Source organism: Balaenoptera acutorostrata, chromosome 12 (genome assembly GCF_949987535.1).
Source record: "Balaenoptera acutorostrata chromosome 12, mBalAcu1.1, whole genome shotgun sequence".
NCBI lineage: Eukaryota > Metazoa > Chordata > Mammalia > Artiodactyla > Balaenopteridae > Balaenoptera > Balaenoptera acutorostrata.
Window position 1 is genome coordinate 42,041,659 of NC_080075.1, and position 14,493 is coordinate 42,056,151.

General features: G+C 36.2%; 1 protein-coding gene across 1 annotated transcript in view; it reads right to left on the bottom strand.

The window, feature by feature from the left end:
- PEX13 (peroxisomal biogenesis factor 13) overlaps positions 1 to 14,493 on the bottom strand; it is a 42,557-nt gene that overhangs the window by 15,458 nt on the left and 12,606 nt on the right. Inside the window, exon 2 of the mRNA XM_007189697.3 lies at positions 3,876 to 4,570. Coding sequence (XP_007189759.1) covers positions 3,876 to 4,570 — 695 coding nt within the window. The remainder of the gene's footprint in view (positions 1 to 3,875; positions 4,571 to 14,493) is intronic.

Sequence of the window (14,493 nt, forward strand, 5' to 3'; positions counted from 1 at the left end):
GAAAAATCTCAAATAAACAACCTAACATTACACCTAAAGGAACGAGAGAAAGAAGAACAAACAAAACCCAAAGTTAGCAGAAGGAAAGAAATCATAAAGATCAGAGCAGAAGTAAATGAAATAGAAACAAAGAAAACAATAGCAAAGATCAATAAAACTAAAAGCTGGTTCTTTGAGAAGATAAACGAAATTGATAAACCATTAGCCAGACTCATCAAGAAAAAGAGGGAGAGGACTCAAATCAATAAAATTAGAACTGGGCTTCCCTGGTGGCGAAGTGGTTGAGAATCTGCCTGCCAATGCAGGGGACACGGGTTCGAGCCCTGGTCTGGGAAGATCCCACATGCCGCGAAGCAACTAGGCCCGTGAGCCACAATTACTGAGCCTGCGCGTCTGGAGCTTGTGCTCTGCAACAAGAGAGGCTGCGACAGTGAGAGCCCCGCGCACCGTGATGAAGAGTGGCCCCTGCTCGCTGCAACGAGAGAAAGCCCTCGCACAGAAACGAAGACCCAACACAGCCAAAAATAAATAAATAAATAAATAATTAAAAAAATAATAATAATAAAATAAAATAAAATTAGAAATGAAAGAGGAGAAATCACAACTGACACTGCAGAAATACAAAGGATTATAAGAGATTACTACCAGCAACTCTATGCCAATAAAATGGACAACCTGGAAGAAATGGACAAATTCTTAGAAAGGTATAACCTCCCAGGACTGAACCAGGAAGAAGTAGAAAATATGGACAGACCAATCACAAGTAATGAAATTGAAACTGTGATTAAAAATCTTCCAACAAACAAAAGTCCAGGACCAGATGGCTTCACAGGTGTATTCTATCAAACATTTAGAGAAGAGCTAACACCCATCCTTCTCAAACTCTTCCAAAAAACTGCAGAGGAAGGAACACTCCCAAACTCATTCTATGAGGCCACCATCACCCTGATACCAAAATCAGACAAAGATACTACAAAAAAAGAAAATTACAGACCAATATCACTGATGAATATAGATGCAAAAATCCTCAACAAAATACTAGCAAACAGAATCGAACAACACATTAAAAGGATCATACACCATGACCAAGTGGGATTTATCCCAGGGATGCAAGGATTCTTCAATATATGCAAATCAATCAATGTGATACACCATATTAACAAATTGAAGAAAAACCATATGATCATCTCAATAGATGCAGAAAAAGCTTCTGACAAAATTCAACACCCATTTATGATAAAAACTCTCCAGAAAGTGGGCATAGAGGGAACCTACCTCAACATAATAAAGGCCATATACAACAAACCCACAGCAAACATCATTCTCAATGGTGAAAAACTGAAAGCATTTCCTCTAAGATCAGGAACAAGACAAGGATGCCCACTCTCACCACTATTATTCAACATAGTTTTGGAAGTCCTAGCCAGAGCAATCAGAGAAGAAAAAGAAAGAAAAGGAATACAAATTGGAAAAGAAGAAGTAAAACTCTCACTGTTTGCAGATGACATGATACTATAAATAGAGAATCCTAAAGATGCCACCAGAAAACTACTAGAGCTTATCAATGAATTTGGTAAAGTTGCAGGATACAAAATTAATGCACAGAAATCTCTTGCATTCTTATACACTAATGATGAAAAATCTGAAAGAGAAATTAAGGAAACACTCCCATTTACCACTGCAACAAAAAGAATAAAATACCTAGGAATAAACCTACCTAGGGAGACAATTACAAAGCTACAGTAATCAAGACAATATGGTACTGGCACAAAAACAGAAATATAGATCAATGGAACAGGATAGAAAGCCCAGAGATAAAGCCATGCACCTATGGTCAACTAATCTATGACAAAGGAGGCAAGGATATACAATGGAGAAAAGACAGTCTCTTCAATAAGTGGTGCTGGGAAAACTGGACAGCTACATGTAAAAGAATGAAATTAGAATACTCCCTAACACCATACAGAAAAATAAACTCAAAATGGATTAGAGACCTAAATGTAAGACCAGACACTATAAAACTCTTAGAGGAAAACACAGGAAGAACACTCTATGACATAAATCACAGCTAGATCTTTTTTAATATACCTCCTACAGTAATGGAAATAAAAACAAAAATAAACAAATGGGACCTAATGAAACTTAAAAGCTTTTGCAAAGCAAAGGAAACTACAAACAAGATGAAAAGACAACCCTCAGAATGGGAGAAAATATTTGCGAACGAATCAACGGACAAAGGTTTAATCTCCAAAATATATAAACAGCTCATGCAACTCAGTATTAAAAAAAAAAAAACAACCTAATCAAAAAATGGGCAGAAGGCCTAAATAGACATTTCTCCAAAGAGGACATACAGATGGCCAAGAGGCACATGAAAAGCTGCTCAACCTCACTAACTATTAGAGAAATGCAAATCAAAACTACAATGAGGTATCACCTCACACCAGTTAGAATGGGCATCATCAGAAAATCTACAAACAACAAATGCTGGAGAGGGTGTGGAGAAAAGGGAACCCTCTTGCACTGTTGGTGGGAATGTAAATTGATACAGCCACTGTGGAGAACAGTATGGAGGTTCCTTTAAAAAAGTAAAAATAGAATTACCATATGACCCAGCAATCCCACTACTGGGCATATACCCGGAGAAAACCATAATTCAAAAAGACACATGCAGGGCTTCCCTGGTGGCGCAGTGGTTAAGAATCCGCCTGCCAATGCAGGGGACATGGGTTTGAGCCGTAGTCCGGGAAGATCCCACATGCCGCGGAGCAACTAAGCCTGGGCTCCGCAACTACTGAGGCAGCGTGCCACAACTATTGAAGCCCGTGTGCCTAGAGCCCATGCTCCGCAACAAGAGAAGGCACTGCCGTGAGAAGCCCATGCAGTGCAACGTAGAGTAGCAACAAAGACCCAATGCAGCCGAAATAATAAATAAATAAATAAATTTATTAAAAAATAATAAGTTAATTAGAAAAAAAGAAAAAGACACATGCACCCCAATGTTCATTGCTGTGCTATTTACAATAGCCAGGTCATGGAATCAACCTAAATGCCCATCGACGGATGAATGGATAAAGAAGATGTGGTACATATATGCAATGGAATATTACTCAGCCATAAAAAGGAACGAAATTGGGTCATCTGTAGAGACATGGATGAATCTAGAGACTGTCATTCAGAGTGAAGTATGTCCGAAAGAGAAAAACAAATATCGTATATTAACACATATATGTGGAACCTAGAAAAATGGTACAGATGAACCAGTTTGCAGGGCAGAAATTGAGTCACAGATGTAGAGAACAGACGTATGGACACCAAGGGGGTAAAGCAGCAGGGGGTGGGGGTGGGGGTGGGGTGTGATGAATTGGGAGATTGGGATTGACATGTATACACTGATGTGTATAAAACGGATGAGTAATAAGAACCTGCTGTATAAAAAAATAATTAAAATAAAATTCATAAAAATAATTTTAAAAAAAGCTCAATAAGTCTTATGTTTCTCCCCAAGTGTCGTACTATTTACACTCTTTATGCCTCATTACAATTACCTATTTATGTGTCTCGCCCACCTCTCGCCCAGTAAGTTTTAGAAAGATAAAGGGATTATGCCCTATGTTATCTTTGTATCTTCCACAGCATCAAGTTCAGTGACTTGTGAACAGCAGTTAAGTAATGTGTGCTGTTAAACTGAACTAACAAAGAATAAATCAACAAGCCTGTTTTTGCTACATGTTCCTCTTCCAGTTTTGAAGTTCTTAACTGAAAATATAACTGGATCAAAATATTAAATACAAATGAATAAAGAAAGCTAATTTAATCTATTCTTGAAATTTGAGATTGTTATATGGTTTTTGAACCCATTCTATTACTCTTACCTGTTACTTCGTCACTGTGAGTAGATAGCAGTTTCCAGATGAGGTAAGGACCACCAAGGATAACAGCAAAGAACAAGAATATTGGCCAAGATTTTGCTGAGTTAGTTGCTCTGTCCTCAGCACCAAGGCAAGCGACAGTTCCTTCACTTTCTGCCCATAGGTCCTCATTCTCAGAGTCTCTTCTTAAACCTATCATCCATTGTAACCGTCTGTAAAGATACCTTATAGTCCTAACTAATGCAAAAGCTGAAAAAACCTTTGTGAAGTGTATTTTTAATCGGGAAAAGTGGTTTGCTACATCCAATACAGCCCTGAAACTGTTATAGACAGCTGAAAAGGTAGCATCCATCATCATGCTGACAGAGGCAAATGCATGCACAATACTTTCAATGGACTGAAATGCACCTCTGCTGCTTTCTTCAGCTTGCTGAACAAATCTACTAGGTGGAAGATCATCTATACGAAGGCGGTTATAGCCCAACCCATTATACCCATAACTATAAGGGCTATAGCTTCCATAAAATGAATTTCCATAGGCACCATATCCAGAAGAAAATGAACTGTAAGCAGGTCTGAAAGTGTTCACATTACTACTTCCTGTCTGCTGAGATGGCCTTGGAAGAATAGGCGGTGGCACTCTGGTAAGTGTTGGTTGTCCAGGTCTTGTCAATAAAGTAGGACCCAAATCAGCAGATCTAAAACCAAAAAGGATTCAAAGTTGTAACTTAAGCACACAATAAATCCATTCAAAGTAACTATTAAACACTTTGTATATACCTAGTGTTATGACAGATCCTACTAAAGATGTCTTAAGAGTAAGGAATAGTCTCTAATATCCAGATGCTTAGAATCTGTGTTAAGACAAAAGAGCTAACTGAACTCTATATTCTTGTTTACTTATGCTGCATTATTAGTAGTATCTTCAATCTGTGGTTTCCTTTTAAGACACATGTCCATTTCCTCAGGGTTAGTTACAACTCGATATCTGTCCATCCTTACACCTAAATGGCACTATCTTAATTACTGTAGTTTTATAATAGGTCTTAATATCCAATAAGACAAATCTTCCTACACTATTTTTCATCTTCAAGAGTGTCTTGGCTATTTGACCCTTTGAATATCCATATATATTTTAGAATCAGAGTTTGAAGTTCTACACTGTTCTCCCCACAAAAGCCCTATTGAGATTCTGGTTTGGGATTACATTAAATTCGTAGATTAATTTGAGGTGGTCAACATCTCCATTATATTGAGAGTTTCAACTCAATATAACATCCTCCATTTACTTATGTCTTTTAAAGATTTTTCTTAATAATAGTTTTTTAAAATAACCACTGAGGGACTTCCCTGGTGGTGCAGTGGTTAAGAATCCACCTGCCAATGCAGGGGACAGGGGTTCGTGCCCTGGTTCGGGAAGATCCCGCATGCCACAGAGCAACTAAGCCTGTGAGCCACAACTACTGAGCCTGCGCTCTAGAGGCCGCAAGCCACAACTACTGAGCCCATGCACCACAACTACTGAAGCCCGTGTACCTAGAGCCTATGCTCTGTAACGAGAAGCCACCTCAGTGAGAAGCCTGCGTGCACACCGCAACAAAGAGTAGCCCCTGCTCACGCAACTAGAGAAAGCCTATGCACAGCAATCAAGACCCAACACAGCCAAAAATAAATAAATTAATTAATTAAAAAATAAATAAAATAACCACTGAGTCTCAATGTTTTATAGTTTACTGTGTGGAGGTCTTTCTTTAGATTTATTTCTATATATTTGATTGTTTTGATGCTATTGTAAACGGTGTCTTTCTAAAATTTCACTTTTTTGCTGTTATATAGAAATAATTGATTAAAAAAAATATGGTCCTTATATCTAGCAACTTTATTTTGGATTCTTCTTTTGTATTTTCTAGAATCTTAAGGATTTGCAGTCATATTGTATGTGAATAACAATAGGTTGTTTCTTCCTTTTTTCAATTCTTACAGCTTTGATTATTAAGGTATTGCATCTAGGACCTGCGGTACAATCTTGAATAGAAGGGATGATAGAAGGTATCCTAATCTCATTCCTAATCTCAAAGGGAAAATTTTCAAGACGTCACCAATAATTATGTTTGTTGTAGATTTAGTAGTTCCTTTTCTATTTCTTTTTGATAAAATTTTTTTACCACGAATGAATGCTGAATTTTATCAAATGATTCCTTACCACCTATCAAGATTATATGAATATTTTCCTTTGTCTTTGATGAATTAGATTAATTTTCAAATGTTAAAACCAACCTGCATTCCTGAAGTAGAATCAAGTAAGCCACAATATATTTCTGAATTTGGTTTGTCAATATTTTATTGAAGATTTTTTTATATCTATGTTCATGAATGAGACTGTCCTAATATGTTTTTTTTAATTAATTAATTAATTTACTTATTTTGGGCTGTGTTGGGTCTTCGTTTCTGTGCAAGGTCTTTCTCTAGTTGCAGCAAGCAGGGGCCACTCTTCATCGTGGTGCGCGGGCCTCTCACTGTCGCGGCCTCTCTTGTTGCGGGGCACAGGCTCCAGACGCGCAGGCTCAGTAATTGTGGCTCACGGGCTTAGTTGCTCCGCAGCATGTGGGATCTTCCCAGACCAGGGCTCGAACCTGTGTCCCCTGCATTGGCAGGCAGATTCTCAACCACTGCGCCACCAGGGAAGCCCCCTAATGTGCTTTTATTGTAAACGTCTTTGTCAGGTTTGGACATGAAGGTTGAACTAGCCTCTTAAAAAGAGTTGGGGGAGTATTTCATTCTTTTCTATATTCTAGAAAAGTTAATTATTTCTTCCTTAAAGGTTTCTAGAGTTTACCAGTGAATCATATGGGCTTGGAATTCTCCTACTGGGAAGAATTTTCATTATGAATTTAATTTCTTTAGTATCATGCTACTTAAAATGTGGTCTGTGGACCAGTGCTATTTTATGAACCATTTTATACCAATCTATAATAAGAAAAGTACAGAAAACGAGATTGTGTTTAAGTAATTTGACACTGCTATGATATTTTTACTGCATTTTATAAAAAGTATTAGTCATCATCACAAATATTTTGAGAAGCACTGCTTCAAGTGTTAAAGGACTATTTATCTTTTCTATCTGTAAAATATACCTTGCTTCATCCTCTAAATCTCTTCCCTTCCTTTCTGTATTTTCCTGTCCTTTTGTCTCTTTGTACTTCCTTCTAGATATTTTCTTCCCAACTATTTTTTTTTTTATTTTTATTTTATTTATTAATTTTTGTCTGCGTTGGGTCTTCGTTGCTGCACGCAGGCTTTCTCTAGTTGCTGCGAGCGGGGGCTACTCCTCATTGCAGTGCACGGGCTTCTCATTGCGGTGGCTTCTCTTGTTGCGGAGCACGGGCTCTAGGCACGCAGGCTTCAGTAGTTGTGGCTCGTGGGTTCAGTAGTTGTGGATCGCGGGCTCTGGAGAGCAGGCTCAGTAGTTGTGGCGCATGGGCTTAGTTGCTCCGCAGCATGTGGCATCTTCCCGGACCAGGGTTCAAACCTGTGTCCCCTGCATTGGCAGGCGGATTCTTAACCACTGTGCCACCAGGGAATCCCTCCAACTATTCTTTAGGTCACTGCTACTCAAGGGGCCAATCCGCAAGATAAGGAGCTTGCACTATAATGTAAATCAACAAATTCTTTCTTCACAGAGAAAGTTTTGCTATCAAGAAAATGCCACTTGAGTGGTGGAGGGATAAATTGGAAGATTGGGATTAACATATACACACTACTATATATAAAATAGATAACTAATAAGGACCCTACTGTACAGCACAGGGAACTCTATTCAGCACTCTGTAATAGCCTATATGGGAAAAGAATCTAAAAAAGAGTGGATATATTTATATGTATAACTGATTCAATTTGCTGTACACCTGAAACTAATACAACATTGTGAACAACTATACTCCAATAAAAATTAAAAAAAAAAAAAAAAAGAAAATGCCAGTTGAACTAAATGGTGTGCTCAGGGTCAATTTGTTCTACATTCTGATACAAATTTCCTATTTTGTTGTGGACTGTTACTACATAGTTCAAAAAATAGCAGCCAGCCCATAGACTCTCAGTAGCTAAAGAACACGCTTCGAGTAGTACTGCTCTAAGTCACTAATTCTCTATGTAATGGTGTCTAATCTGTTTCTGAACCTAACGAGTTCTCAATTTTGGTTACGTATTTTTTGTTCTAGAAATTCCTTTCCTCTTTTAATAGTTTCCAATTCTCTGCCAAAATTCTTCATCTTCTCTTTTATTGCCCTCAACATATTAAAGATAATTTAAAGTCTCTTTGCTAACTCCAATATCTAGAGTCCCTATGAATTTGTTTTTCCAGATGTTAACTTAGCTGCCATTTATGTTACATAATGTCCTCCTGGGAATGGCTATTTGATTTTGCTGTGCGTCAGCAATTATTACTGTAGCAGTAATTTGAGATTCTGGATGATGTTCTCTTTCTCCAGATGTGTTTCATTCTGGATATTGTTTCATTTTTTTTTTAATTGAAATGTAGTTGATTTACAATGTTGTGTTAGTTGCAGGGGTACAGCAAAGTGATTCAGATATATACACACACACACACACACACACACACACACACACATACACATAAAACTGAATATGTGTATTCTTTTTCACATTCTTTTCTATTTTTGGTTATTACAAGATATTGAATACAGTTCTCTGTGCTATACATTAGTTCCCTGTGCTATACAATAGGTCCTTGTTGTTTATCTATTTTATATATAGTAATATGTATCTGGATATTGTTTTCTGAACTATTCTCTAATTTGGTTCAGGCAGGCTGCTAAGGCTACTATGAATTCATGATGTCCCTAATTTAATTTCAGGAATTGATGATTTGAAGCTGGGCTTCTGTTCCTATAAGGGCCTGTCTACTTCTTTTATACCCTTATATCTAGATGTACCTAACACTAGGTATGGGTAATTTATCAGTATCTCGTCTTGGAAGACGTCTGAACTCCAAACATGCTTCAAGAGTCTGTCAATGTATATATACTGATCTGTATAAAATTGATGACTAATAAGAACCTGCAGTATAAAAAAACAAACAAAACAACTAATACTAAACTTTCATTGGGTTACCTGTATGGAAATATGTTAATATAAATGTTTCTCTAGACATTACGTGAAATTTCTAAAAATCTTATATGTTCTGGTATAATGTTATAAGTCATAATTCTAGTTATTACTTTAAAATGTACATCTCAGAAAAAACTAAATTTCCTTGTCAATTGCACTATTATGAACTTTCATCAAATCTTTAACCGTGGTCATTTTTAAGTCTTTTGTCAATTACAGACAGTTCTGGGTGTACTCTGATGCTTTTGCAAATATGTTCCTATAAAAGGGTTTCATCTTCAAGGAATTCATAGGAAAGACTCTGACAAGTACAGGTTTCTGGTAACTGTACTTCTGAACTGAATGAATACGCATTTTCAGAACTCTAATGAAAAACTGATGAACTCATAAAAGTGCTAACAAAAGATCAAGATGAAAAACAAAATTAATTACATGGGGCTGAGTGAACTGATGAGGATGATTATAATTTTTGTGACTTTCTGTTTGAATTAAAAAAAAAAATCCCACAAGGACTCAGAGGCAAAGAATATAGAAATCAATTTTCACTGCAAAGTAAAGGAGCTGTTACAGTGGAGGATTACTGGACTGAATGTCAATATTATGGCATAGTATGAGTGTGTTTCGTGTTTGGTAATTGCAATCATTGTTGCTTTTGTTGTGGTCATCCATTTACAATGCTTGGTGTCAGTCTATTTATCTCTTGTAAAAATAAAATACAGTGTGTGTGTGTGTGTGTGTGTGTGTGTGAAAAAAAAAAAAGAGTTTGTCAAAAGTTCTACTCAACTAGCTTCATTATCTAAGCTGCTTCTTCTGAAATCAGCAGAAGCTTCTATGGGAAAAGTGCTTTCAAAGGCCATGCTCACCTTTGTGAATTTTTAACTTTCCTGAACCTGGGCTCCATAAATCTTTATTTTCTTTTTTGCCCTATAATGCCTTCCAGCAGATGTTTTATATTCTGCTTAGCTTTCTACTTGTCCTCAATAGTTTTTTTTTTTCCTAAAGTACTTATTCTGCCATCATCAAAAGTCCTTCCTATAATTCTTTGTCCATATTTTGTACAGTATCTTACATTTATTTATACATCTGACTCTTCCTGTAAACGGCGAGCTCCTCAAAGGCACAGGAGCTTTCCTTGTTTCTCCATCACCTAACTATAGTGCTTAGCATATAAATAGGTACTGATACAAACACTATACTGGAGTCTTTCATTAGTAAATATTTAATACACATATATCACACAGACTATTAATACAGATTTTTCTTTATATATCTTTGTATTGTTTCATAAATTGTGATGAATATGTAACTTAAAAAATTATAGGGAATTACATTTAAACATTTGGTAATAAAAAAATAAAGAGCTTTCCTCTTACTCTTCTTTGTGTTTTTTTTTTTAAATTTTGGTTGCCCTGCTCAGCTTGTGGAATTTTTGTTCCCCAATCAGGGACTCAACCCAGGCCTTTGGCAGTGAATGTGAGAAGTCCTAACCAGTGGACCACCAAGGAATTCCCTCTTCTTTGGTTTTAATGTGGTCTGTTTCCGGCATACACAAGTGCATTCAGTGTGCATGTACAGTCTTGCTTTCTGTTACAACAAGCATAATAAGAACTAAAGAAGCCTATGACTTAGAAGAACAAATGATTTATTCTCATTGCTGAATGTGCAAAGTCTCCCCCACCCAATTTTTCATCTTGAAAAGTTTCAAACAGGAAAAAAAAAATAACTTGAAAGAAAAGTACAATGAATATCCACATACCTTCTATCTAGATTCAACAACTGCTATCATTTTGCCACATTTGCTTTCTCTTTATCACTCTCTAGTCTTTTAAAACTTCTTGAACTATTTGAAATTAACTTGTAGACCTAATAAATTACTCCTAACTACCTCAGCAGGCATTTCCTAAGAATAAAGATATTTTATACAAAAACATAATACTGTTTTCCCATCTTTGAAAATTAGTAATTCCATATCATCTATTACCCAACTGATATTCAAAACATCCATTAATCTCAAATATCTTTGTCTAAATAGCTTTATTGAGATAAAATTCACATACCATAAAATTCACCCATTTAAAGTGTAAAAAGCAACAGTTTTCCATATATTCACAGAGGTGTACAACTATCACCATATGCAATTTCAGAACACTTTCATCATCCCAAATAGAAATCCCATATTTATTAGCAGTCACTCCCCATTTCTTACTCTCCTCCAATCCTGTGCAATCACTAATCTACTGTCTGTCTCTATAGGTTTGCCTACTGTGGACATTTCCTATATAATCGATTCTTGTTATTTGCGATAGTTATGTTCTATAAACCTGCAAACAATGAATCAGCAAATACTGAATCACTGCTCCTGGAGGAAACAAAGGGTTAGGTTCCTTCAAGCCTCTGGTCACAATATTTTCATCTACTGATCAATACATATACTTTTTTATGTATGTTTCCGTTTAAAGATACTTTATCTAATTACATTGTTGACTCATTAACAATGAATTCATGGCCAAAAGCACCACAACTCATGTCTGAACAAAGTTTATCTAATGCTAATATTTTCTCCATAAGGCCTTCTAGGAACACTTCAGCACTATGCTTAGGGGCCATTTAAAGACAGTGAAATCATAAACAAAAATGTGAAAAACGTGGCTGGCACTTAATTGATTTTGAAAAGGACACCTGTTTACAGTATGAGAGCTGAAACAAGAAGCCAGAATGTTGCTTTTTGTTCAATCTTAGCTGAGAGATGACTCAGATCTTTCACTGCTCTATGTGTGTCTGAAAAGATCATGAAAATGCCTCAAGTACTGATTTTAGCGTTACAAATAAATTTCATCGAGTAGGAGAGTTTGCAAATACTGAATCTGCAAAAAATGAGGATCTACTCTAAATGAAACTTACAATATGTAGTATATTGTGACTGGCTTCTTTCACTTAATGTTTTGAAGGATCATCTATGTTGTAGCATGTATCAGTACCTCATTCTTTTTTATTACTATATTATATTTATCCATATATCAGTTGATAAACATTTGGGTTGTTTCCACTTTTGGGGTATTATGACTAATGCTTCTATGAACATTTATGTACAAGTTTTTGTGTGAACATATGTTTTCATGTTTCTTGGGGGTGATACTGCTGGGTCATATCGTAACTCTGTGTTTAACCTTTTGAAGAACTGCCAAATTGTTTTCCAAAGCAACTGTACAATTTTACGTTCCCACCAGCAGTGCATAAGGGTTTCAATTTCTCTACATTTTGCCAACACTTGTTATTATCTGTCTTCTTTACTATAGCCACCCTAGTGGGTGTGAAATGGTATGTCACTGTGGGTTTGATTTATATTTCCCTAATGGTTAATGATATTGAGTATATTTTCATGGGTTTATTGGCCAGTTGTAGATCTTCCTTGGAGAAATGTCTATTCACATACTTTGCCCATTTAAAAAATTAGGGTATTTGTCTTTTTATCATTGAGTTGTAAAAGTCAAAATGTCTTTTCAGGTTTTTCTGAAACAAAAATTCAATTAAGTCTCACATATTGCATTTGGTTGGTTGTATCCCTATTCTCATCTAAACAGAACAATAATGTCCTGGACTTTTTGAAGAGTCCAGTCAATTTCTTCTAGAGTGTCCCACATTCTGGATTTGTGTTTCCCCCAAATGTTGTTTAACTATTCCCTATCCTCTATACTTCCAGTTAAACTGGAAGTATAAACTGGAAGTATGAACTGGAAGTATAAACTGGAAGTATGCATCTAAAGGTTTGATCTAAAGGTTTTGGCAAGCATAAATCATGAGCGAAGTTGTTTACCTCAGATTGTATTACATCATAAAAAAAGGAACAAAACTTTAAAAAGGGTCAGTAGACTACCAAATAGTGTAGTATATTCAGGTTTGGATGAAGCAGCTCTGAGGGTAAGTGCTCCACTCAAATGAAACTAGTTCATTGCTTGAGGCTGGGGACTGGGAAGTGCCACCTTGCCTCATAAAAATGTGCTGACAGTGGTAAAAGAGATCATAAAATTTGCTGACAACACTTTAGGATTTTTAGAAAGTTACAAAACTAAGAATGGGGGAAGACTCTGATAAAGCCTCAAACTCAGGAAATGAAACAAGTTAACAACTGACTCAATGACTTAATCTGTGATATCCTTAATCTAACCCACTTTATACCAGATTCTTACATGGAGAGTGGATGCTGAGAGGGAGGTACAAGCAACAGGAAGCCTACCAGATAGACAGAGCTGAATGTAGAAGGAAAAGTGAGACAACAGAACCCCAAAATTCCCACTCAAAATGGACATATCAAAAATACTACACACAAGAAGAAAAAAAAAACACAAAGAGACCAAACTAACAAAAATCAACAATAAGAATGAAAAGTCATTCAAGGAAAAACTAATTTTATATAATAGCTCATCAAAGATTCTAAATATGTTTAAAATGGTCAAAGAGATAAGCAGAACAAGAATAATATGAATTGAATGAATTGATTTTTAGAAAGTCAGAGATAAATGTAGCAATAACATCTGTGAAATAAAAATTGAAAAAAAAACACATGTAAAAATGAAAAAAATTTCATTAGAAATCTTATACACAATGCCCACAGCCACAAGGCATCTTGTAACTATGAGGCAAAAAGAAAATTAGTTGTTGTACACTAAGGAACAGAGTAGAAATATAAAACTTGCGGAATTCTACTTCAAGTAATGGTATTCTAGGTAATCAGACCAACTCTTTCACAGAAAACAATTAGAAAAGCTAGAAAAAACATAAAATTATCTGTTTAAAGCATGAGAGGACAAGACACTGAGGAATCAGAGTCAAGATCCAGGAGTAAGAGAAAACCTAGAGAGCCCATTTTAGATGTTTCTCAAGGGAAGAGGGCCAATTCCAGAAGAGATGGCTGACAGGATGAGAAGTTGAGTAGAGCTTTTAATAGACTCTCTGGGCTAAGGAGACAAAAACTAGAGCTCAGAAGCCCCAAAAGAGGGACAAGATAAATGCCCACACTTCAGACTGGGACTTTAAACAGCCACATGCTAGGAGTAAGGGGGAATAGGTTAACAAGAAATAGACTAGCCCTGGCAGAAACTGAAAACCACAATTTCAAGTTAGCTCAAATTTGAAATTATTAAAATGATCTTAGATTGCTAGTGGCCCAAGGTGCCTGTCAAAAGTAAAACTCTCTGGAGGAAGAGACCATCCTAGGCCTCAAATCGCCTTAAATTATCTATATACAATGCCCAGCTCTCACTGAAAAATAATTGAGCCTCTATGATGACAAAACTACACGTTATGTGTAAAGTGTAACTCATAAAAAAATGAGTGACATTAGCCAATATAAAATGATCCGTATGGATCCAGATAATGGAGTTATCAGGCGGAGACCTAAACAACTATGCTATACATATTCAAGGCAAAAAAGGCAAGATTGAGATTTTCAGCAGAGAATAGAAACTATAAAGCAGGACCAAATGGAAATTCTAAA